At 43.5% G+C, this 9,937-nt stretch overlaps 1 protein-coding gene across 1 annotated transcript; it reads right to left on the bottom strand.

Annotated features, from left to right (window-relative positions):
• Nucleotides 1–4,145: 4,145 nt before the first annotated feature.
• On the bottom strand, nucleotides 4,146–4,741 carry LOC103221223 (vesicle-associated membrane protein 2). The gene has a single exon (XM_007972056.3). It carries the CDS (start codon nucleotides 4,669–4,671, stop codon nucleotides 4,321–4,323), a length of 351 nt encoding a protein of 116 aa, XP_007970247.3. The 5' UTR covers nucleotides 4,672–4,741; the 3' UTR covers nucleotides 4,146–4,320.
• Between the last annotated feature and the right edge of the window lie 5,196 nt (nucleotides 4,742–9,937).

Genomic DNA, 9,937 nt, shown 5'->3' with positions numbered 1-9,937 from the left:
TAAAACTGTACATTTCTCCTTTGTCATTAATTTTACTTTATTTGTTTATTTATTTATTTATTTATTTATTTATTTATTTTTGTAGAGATGGGGTTACCCAGGCTGGTCTCAAACTCTGGGCCTTAAATAATCCTCTCACTTCAACCTCCCAAAGTTGTGCGATTACAGGCATGAGCTACCGCACCTGGCTCCTGCTCACTGATTTAGCTACATCCTAAACGGTTTGATATACTGTGCTTTTATTATAATTCAGTTTAAATACCTCTCTCTTTTCCCTTGCAATTTCTTCTTTGACCCCTAAGTTATCTGGAAGTATGTTATTTAATTTCCAAATATTTGGGAATATTCCACATATGTTTTTGTTGTTATTTTATAGTTTAATTCCACTGTGGTCAGAGAACATACTTTGTGTGATTTCATTTCTTTTAACATTTATTGAGATGTGTCTTGTGGCCCAGTATAAGCTCTTTTGTGGTGAACATACCACAAGCCCTTATAAAGAATGCCTGTTCTGCAGTCGTTGGGTATAATGTTTAACTTTGTCATGGTGATTAATTCTGTTGTTCAAGTCTTCTCTGTCTTTACTATATACCTATCCTTTATCATTACTTACTTCCTACTTGTTGCACCACAAGTGAGCTAGAAGTGTTGACATTGACTATAATGTGGATTATAGTGACTATAATTGACTATATATTGACTATAATGTGACTATAATAGTGGATTTCTGAGATGCATACACATTTGGTTTTGTTACGTCTTCTTTATGAATTAACTCTGTACCATTATGAAAGAAACTTTATTTCTCTCTTTTTTTCTCTCTTCCTTCCTTCCTTCCTTCCTTCCTTCCTTCCTTCCTTCCTTCCTTCCTTCTTTCCTTCTTTCCTTCTTTCCTTCTTTCCTTCTTTCTTTCTTTTGAGATGGAGTTTCACCCTTGTTGCCCAGGCTGGAGTGCAATGGCGTGATATCGGCTCACCACAACCTCTGCCTCCCAGGTTCAAGCGATTCTCCTGCCTCAGCCTCCCAAGTAGCTGGGATTACAGGTATGTGCCACCACGCCTGGCTAATTTTGTATTTTTAGTAGAGACAGGGTTTCTCCGTGTTGGTCAGGCTGGTCTCGAACTCCTGACCTCAGGTGATCCACCTGCCTCAGCCTCCCAAAGTGCTTGGATTACAGTTATGAACCACCATGCCCGGCCCGGGTGCCAACTTCTTTTGCAGAAAACTCTTCATTAACTTTGGAGGTGCAGAGTGACTGGTCTAACTTCTAGTTCATCCAGATTGTAATTGTGAGTTCCAATTAGTCCTTACTCCCCGCACCCCAGTATTTTTTTTCCAACGGCTTTCCTGCAGACTTCAAGTTCCAATGCCAGACATAAAGACAACAGCCTTAGAAGGATTATTTAGCTAGTTGCCCATAATACTTAAGATTATTTCCGTAAAATAAAGTGTAAGCTTCAAAATATGTATTAGTTATCTACTGCTGGATAACAAATTAGGTAAAAATTTAGTGGCTGAAAACAACAATGGACTTTTTTTTTTTTTTTTTTTTTTTTTTTTAAGAAATGGAGTCTTGCTCTGTTGCCCAGGAAGGAGTACACTGGTACAATCACAGCTCACTGCAGCCTTGAACTCCTAGGCTCAAGGGATCCTTACGCCTCAGTTTCCTGAGTAGCCGGGACTACAGGTGCATGCCACCATGCCTGGCTAATTTTAACAATTTTTTGTAAAGACGAGGTCTTGCCATCTTTCCCAGTCTGGTCTCAAACTCCCAGGCTTAAGCAATCTTCCTGCCTCAGCCTCCCAAACTGCTGGGATTACAGGCATGAGCCACTTGCCCAGCCACAATAGACATTTTTTTAAAAATCACAGCTTTTATGGGGTCAGGAAATTGCAAGTGGCTTAACTGAGCATTTGTATCTTGGGGTCTATCACAAGATTGCAGTCAAGATTGCAGTCATCGGCCGGGTGCAGTGACTCACGCCTGTAATCCCAGCACTTTGGGAGGCCAAGGTGGGTGGATTATGAGGTCAGGAGATCGAGACCATCCTGGATAACATGGTGAAACCCCGTCTCTACTAAAAAAAATACAAAAATATTAGCTGGGCATGGTGGCAGGTATCTGTAGTCTGAGCTACTCAGGAGTCTGAGGCAGGAGAATGACCTGAACCCAGGAGGCGGATCTTGCAGTAAGCTGAGATGGCACCACTGCACTCCAGCCTGGGCGACAGAGCAAGACTCTGTCTCAAGATAAAAAAAAAAAAAAAAAAAAAAAAGATTGCAGTCATCTGAAGGCTTTATTGCGGCTGGAAAAAATGCTTCTGAGTTGCTCAACTCACATGTCTGGCTAAATGGGGCCCATTACTGGTGAAAGGAGTTAGTTCTTCTCCACAGGGATTACTCTACATAGCTAATTGAGTGTCCTCATGATATGGTGAGAGGTTCACCTATAACAAGTATTTCAAGAGAGAAAGCTAGAAACCCTAGTGGTTTTTGTTTGTTTGTTTGTTTGGTGAGACAGGGTCTCTGTCTCTTGCACTCCACCTCAGACTGGAGTGCAGTGGTGCGATCATAGCTCCCTGTAGTCTCGATCTCCTGGGCTCAAGTGATCCTCTCACCATTGCATCCATAGTAGCTGGGACTACAGGTGTGTGCCACCATACCCAGCTAATTTTTAAAATCTTTGTTTTTAGCGAGATGAGGTCTTGCTATGTTGCCCGTGCTGGTCTCGAACTCCTGAGCTTCTGCCTTGGCCTCCCAAAGTGCTAGGATTACAGGTGTGAACAACAGCACCCGGCCTAGTATCTTAAAGGTTTATCCTAGAGATGAGTGCCTGATTTATCTCCTCTCCTTTTCCCTTTTCTTCCTTTCCTCACTGTGGAGGTCTGCAGTCACTTCAGTCCCCTTCTTTCTCTAGCTCAACACTCATTACACTCACACTCCGGGCAGCTTGTTCACTTTGGGCGGTGGGGGGAAAAGCAGCAGTAGCTGCCCTTTACTAATTGTAGTGGAAGAGGAAAAACTGACTCACATGGCTTATCTAAGACTCACAATTTAATGAATTACTCTGACAATTGTGTGAAAGCTACTCTACTTTTCATTTTTGTTGCCTCTGAGCTTAGAGCATACCTGGAATGGTTCTTTTTTGGGAGAGATGGAGTCTTGCTCTGTCGCCCAGGCTGGAGTGCAGTGGTGTGACCCCAGCTCACTGCAACCTCCACCTCCCAGGTTCAAGCAATTCTTCTGCCTCAGCCTCCTGAAGAGCTGGGACTCCAGGCGTGCACCACCTTGCCCACTAATTTTTAATACTTTTTTTTTTTGAGATGGAGTCTTGCTCTGTTCCCCAGGCTGGAGTGCAGTGGCACGATCTCGGCTCACTGCAAGCTCCGCCTCCTGGATTCACGCCATTCTCCTGCCTAAGCCTCCTGAGTAGCTGGGACTACAGGCGCCCTCTACCACGCCCGGCTAATATATATATATATATTTTTGTATTTTTTAGTAGAGACAGGGTTTCACCGTGGTCTGGATCTCCTGACCTTGTGATCCACCCACCTCGGCCTCCCAAAGTGCTGGGATTACAGGCATGAGCCACTGCGCCTGGCCTTTATACTTTTTTAGTAGAGAGGGAGTTTCACCATGTTGGCCTGGCTGGTCTCAAACTCCTGACCTCAAGTGATCCACCTACCTTGACCTCCCAAAGTGCTGGGATTACAGGCTTGAGCCACCACTCCTGGCCTATGACTCTTACTTTTACAGTTGAAGTATATTATACTCTTATTTAATTTTCTAGAATTCAATTAGATTATAGGGTAAACATTTAAAGAAAAAAGTTTTAAAATATGGCGGATGATTTTGCCTGTCATTCAACTCAGTGAGCTTTGTCCCAGAATGAACATGTGTCTCTTGTAGTAAAAGCATTCACCACATTTAGTGTGACAGTAATGATTACAGACATAGATAGATGTGTTTCTATAGCATGGCTTCTAAACATAAGCTAAACATGTCATCAGGTGTTTAATCAAAGAAATATCAGACTGTTCCAATGTTGAGGAAAAATTAGTTGTGCTGGATGCTTATGGCATGTGGCCTTATTCTCAAGAACTCTTCAAGGATATTTATTTATTTATTTATTTATTTATTTAATATATAATATTATATATGTATAAATAACAGCTGGCTATTTACAGGGGGACACACACACGGACACACACACGCACGGATCCAGGGAAGGGGGGGCTGAAAGATATGGCTGAGAGGTGGAGGAACGGCTGAGGGTGGGGGGAGAGGCCCTTCTCTAGGCAGGGCAGACTCCTCAGGGATTTAAGTGCTGAAGTAAACTATGATGATGATGAGGATGATGGCGCAAATCACTCCCAAGATGATCATCATCTTGAGGTTTTTCCACCAGTATTTGCGCTTGAGCTTGGCTGCACTTGTTTCAAACTGGGAGGCCCCTGCCTGGAGTGCATCTGCACGGTCGTCCAGCTCCGACAGCTTCTGGTCCCGCTCCAGGACCTTGTCCACGTTCACCCTCATGATGTCCACCACCTCATCCACCTGGGCCTGGGTCTGCTGCAGTCTCCTGTTACTGGTGAGGTTTGGAGGGGGTGCAGGGGGGCCACCCTCCCCAGCCGGGGCAGCAGGGGGGGCCGTGGCAGCGGTAGCAGACATGGCGGGGGCAGCGGGTGGAGGACTTGGCAGCAGCAGTGATGGCGGCGACTCGCGCTGGCTCCGACTGGCGCTGGCTTATTTATTTATTTATTTTTGAGACATAGTCTCGCTCTGTTGCCCAGGCTAGAGTACAGTGGTGATCTTGGCTCAGTGCCACCTCCGCCTCTGGGCTCAAGCGATTCTCCTGCTTCAGTCTCCCTAGTAGCTGGGATTACAGGCGTGTGCCACCGCACCCGGCTAATTTTTGTAGTTTTAGTAGAGATGGGTTTTGCCATGTCGTCCATACTGGTCTCAAACTCCTGACCTCAAGTGATCTGCCTGCCTCAGCCTCCCAAAGCACTGGGATTACAGGCATGAGCCATCATGCCCAGCCTATTCATTTATTTTTAAAAATAGGTAATCGTGAAATTTTCATAAAGATGATTGTGTTAGTTGGAAGACAGTGAAGTGTGGCAGGTAAATAACACAAATACCTTGAATGGAAATAGAAAAGATATGTTACTATATCCAGACAGCTATGGGGAGCAAAAGGCACAGCAGCAATCTCCCTGTTGGAGGGGACAGTCACCTGGTTGCCCTCTCCCACTGAGGTGTCTTGCTGCTGGCAGTACCACCTGTTGATGGATGTAACTCTTTTTTTTTTTTTTTTTTTTTTCTGAGATTACCTCTCACCCTTGTCCCTCAGGCTAGAGTGCAATGGCGCCATCTCGGCTCACTGCAGCCTCCACCTCCCGGGTTCAAGCGATTCTCCTGTCTCAGCCTGGGACTACAGGCATTGTGCCGCCATGCCCAGCTAATTTTTGTATTTTTAGTAGAGACGGGGTTTCACCATGTTGGTCAGGCTGGTCTGGAACTCCAGACCTCAGGTGATCCATTCTCCTTGGCCTACCAATGTGCTAGGATTACAGGCATGAGCGACCACGCCCGGCGGATAGAACTCTTGGGGGTCCTTAAGAGCTCTTCTTGCCATTCTCTCAGAGGCTGTACTCCTTCTTGATCACTTTCAACTGTCCTGGATCCTTTGGTTACATTTCTAATGGTCACCAAATGCAAACTAACTCATGACCACCCTAGCACATTCCTGAATGCTTACTGTCAGAAGAGGCGAATTGGAGATCAATTGCCCAGGGTTGTTTTTCCAGGTGTACTAACCCTCTAGCAGACCCAGCTGGGCCTCCTGAAACTATTCCCAGTGTAATACATGCAGAATGTACAACATTTTAAATGTGCAAAAGAGTGCAGGGAAAATAAATACCTTGTCAATGCAAATTATAAACAATTTTTGTTTGTAAAATACAACTTCGCTGAAATACTCTTGTGTGTGTGCTGCAGACTGGGTGGGTTTTTTGTTTTGTTTTGTTTTTAGTTATTGGCTATTTCCCTTTAATTTCACATCACTTTGTTTCTTCCTCAAATTTCTGGTCAGATGATGGTACATTTTTGTTTGTTTTTAAGCACAATTACCCCTTATAAGATTACACTTTATAAGAGAAATGTTTCTTTCTTTCTTCCTTTCTTCCTTTCTTTCTTTCTCTCTCTCTTTCTTTCTCTTTCTTTCTCTCTCTCTCTTTTCTTTTCTTTTCTTTTCTTTTCTTTTCTTTTCTTTTCTTTTCTTTTCTTTTCTTTTCTTTTCTTTTCTTTTTGAGACAAGGTTTCACTCTGTTACCTTGGCTGGAATGTAGTCACGAAATCATGGCTCACTGCAGCCTTGACCTCCCTGGGCTCAGGTGATCCTCCCACTTCAGCCTCCCCAGTAGCTGGGACTCCAGGCACTTGCCACTATGCCTGGCTACTTTTTGTATATTTTGCAGAGACAGGGTTTTGCTGTGTGTCCAGGCTGGTCTTGAACTCCTGGGCTCAAGCAATCCACCTGCTTTGGCCTCCCAAAGTGCTGGGATTACAGACATGAGCCACTGCACCCAGCCAAAGGAACATTTAAACTTTTTTTTTTTTGGTAGGCTAAAGGGATTTGGGAGAGAAAGAATAGAAAGATAGATATGTTTGGTTTGACAGCTTGATCTAAACTTCATGTTCGTCTTTGGTTTTGCTGTTTTTGGTGTCTGGATTCCTAGTTTTCGGCTGTAGCACAAGGACTTTGGCTTGGATTTCCCTCTCCATCTCTCTTTGCTTTTACTTTTTCTGATGGAATTCCTGCACTGTCTGTCATCTCCGAACCTAATTTCTCTTCTTGGTATTGTGTTTAATGTTGTTACTGACCCATCCAATCCCCCAGGACTGGAGAGACGACCTGGGCAAAGCCTCTGTAGTGCCTTGTGGCAGTGGTAGCTGCCTCGAGAACCCCCACTTGTCCCCCTCTCTCTTGCTCTCATCTGCGACCACACAGTCTCCTTTCAGTGCCTTGAACTAAAACGTATGCCCAGTTTTGCTTCACAGGCTTTTTACATGCTTTCCTCTATGTCTAGAGCAGCCTCTTTAATACATTCTAACACTTAGTTATTGCTTAGTCATTTTCAAGTATCAGTTCTAATACCACATCCTCAAGAAGCTCTTCCCTGACTCCTACATAATCTAGATCCCAGAGCATGTAGCATTTTTCTCAGGGAACTCATTACAGTTTGTAGTTATATTTATTTGTATTATAATTTAATTAATGCATTTCTTTTCTGAGACTACTAGACTCACAATTATGTCTAAAGGATCATGTCTGTTTGCTCATTACAGTATCAGCTACTAGCACAGTGCCCATATGAATTGCAGAATGAGGAAGTAAAGTGCCAGTAAGTCTTCAATAACGCCGTTTCAATGAAGACATTGGAATGATAAATGAGACTGATGTTTAATTCTTCTTGGATTTCTGACATTAATAGTATTATAGGACAGATGCTTTTATTTATAGCAAAGAACAATAGACATATAGCTATATAAATATCACAAAATAATTTATATTTACAGCACAGAAATTAGATGATGACAATTTTAATACATGTCAACTTATAGATTTCTTAAAGTATAAATTTTGTTCTAGTAATACATATGTATATGAGTATGTGTGTGTATGTGTGTGTGTGTGTGTGTGTATATATATATATAATTTTTTTTTTTTTTTTTTGAGACGAAGTCTCGCTCTGTCACCAGGCTGGAGTACAGGGGCACAATCTCGGCTCACTGTAACCTCTGCTTCTCGGGTTCAAGCAATTCTCCTGCCTCAGCCTTCCGAGTAGCTGGGACTACAGGTGCACACCGCCATGCCCAGTTAATTTTTGTATTTTTTTTAGTAGAGACAGGGTTTCACCATGTTGGCCAGGATGGTCTTGATCTCTTGACCTTGTGATCCACCAACCTCAGCCTCCCAAAGTGCTGGGATCACAGGCATGAGCCACCGTGCCTGGCCATATGTATATATTTTTAAGACACGGTCTCACTTTGTCACCCAGGCTAGAGTGCAGTGGCTTATTGCAGCCTCAACTTCCCAGGCATAAGCAATCCTCTCACCTCAGCCTCCCAAGTAGCTGGAACCACAGGTGTGTACTATCACCCCCAGCTAATTAAAAAAAGAATTTTTTTTTTTTTTTTTGAGACGAAGTCTTGCTCTGTCACCCAGTCTGGGGTACAGTGGCGCGATCTCAGCTCACTGCAAGCTCCACCTCCCAGGTTCATGCCATTCTCCTGCCTCAGCCTCCCGATTAGCTGGGATTACAGGCAACCGCCACCACTAGTTTTTTTTTCTGTGTATTTTTAGCAGAGATGAGGTTTCACCATGTTAACCAGAATGGTCTCGATCTCCTGACTTCGTGATCTGCCCGCCTTGGCCTCCCAAAGTGCTGGGATTACAGGCGTGAGCCACCGCGCCCGGCCAGAAATTTTCTTTTTTTTAGAGATGGGGTCTCACTATGTTGCCTAGGCTGGTCTTGAACTCCTGAGCTCAAATGATCCTCCTGTCTCAGCCTTTCAAAGTGCTGGAATTACAGGCAGGAGGCACCATGCCTGGCCTATTAATACTTTTATTTAACAACCTCAACTCATATATATGTCAGTGAATCCGTTTGTTAAAACATTATTAGATACTTTGTTTCCATTTTGTAGGCTTCATTAACAACACATAACATCAGTGTAAGTCATGGTTCTTTAGGCAACAAGCATATGGCTACATTAAGTCAACTATTATTGATATAATAGATTCTATGAATTTAAATTAATCTGAATTTGCTTTATAAATATGTAGAATAGAATATTTTCTCCTGTGTCGTAGACACAACAAAACAAACATGATCCACCTATATATCAGGTTGGTGCAAAAGTAATTTGCCATTAAAATTTTTAATAGAGGCAGTGTCCTACTATGTTTCCCAGGTTGGTCTCAAACTTCTGGCCCCAAGCAGTCCTCCCATCTTGGCCCCCCAAAGTGCTGAGATTACAGGTGTGAGCCACTGCACTCAGTCTATATTGTTAAATAATGTTGTAATACTAAAAATCCTAAGTTATGTTGGTTAAAGTTTTTAGTTAAAAACAAGTAAGTTGGCCGGGTGCCATGGCTCACGCCTGTAATCCCAGCACTTTGGGAGGCCGAGGTGGGTGGATCACGAGGTCAGGAGTTCGAGACCAGCCTGACCAACATGGTGAAACCCCGTCTCTACTAAAAATACAAAAATTAGCCAGGCATGGTGGCAGACATCTGTAATCCCAGCTACTCAGGAGGCTGAGGCAGGAGAATCGCTTGAACCTGGGAAGTGGAGGTTGCAGTGAGCTGAGATCACACCACTGCACTCCAGCCTGGGCGACAGAGTGAGAGTCTGTCTCAAAACAAAAACAAACAAAACAAAAAACAAACAAACAAAAAAACAAGTAAGTCTATTCTCACTAATTTAAGCAGCAAATGGTAGTAAGTAAATCATATTATTAGGTGACTGTAAGACTCATCTGTTTAGTACAGTCCTGGTTTGCCCTTGAAATTATTAATAGCAGGCTGGATGCAGTGGATCATGCCTGTAATGACAGCACTTTGGGAGGCCAAGGCAGGCGGATCATTTGAGGTCAGGAGTTCGAGACCAGCCTGACCAACATGGTGAAACCTGTCTCTACTAAAAATACAAAAATTAGCCAGGTGTGGTGGCGCATGCCTGTAATCCCAGCTACTTGGGAGGCTGAGGCAGAAGAATCACTTGAACCCGGAAGGCAGAGCTTGCATGTGAGCTGAGATTGTACCACTGCACTCCAACCTGGGCAACAAGAGCAAAACTCCGTATCCAAAATAAAGAAATTATCACCTGCTTTCACTCTCAAATATGTAGCAAGGCTCAAATAGGAA

This window comes from Chlorocebus sabaeus, chromosome 15 (genome assembly GCF_047675955.1).
Source record: "Chlorocebus sabaeus isolate Y175 chromosome 15, mChlSab1.0.hap1, whole genome shotgun sequence".
Classification (NCBI taxonomy): Eukaryota; Metazoa; Chordata; class Mammalia; order Primates; family Cercopithecidae; genus Chlorocebus; species Chlorocebus sabaeus.
The sequence above is the reverse complement of the archived record's forward strand: the minus strand, read 5'-3'. Positions and strand labels throughout refer to the sequence as shown.

Bases quoted from the DNA above. Each gene is read 5' to 3' on its own strand.
- LOC103221223 (XM_007972056.3), bottom strand. From the start codon at position 4,671: ATGTCTGCTACCGCTGCCACGGCCCCCCCTGCTGCCCCGGCTGGGGAG.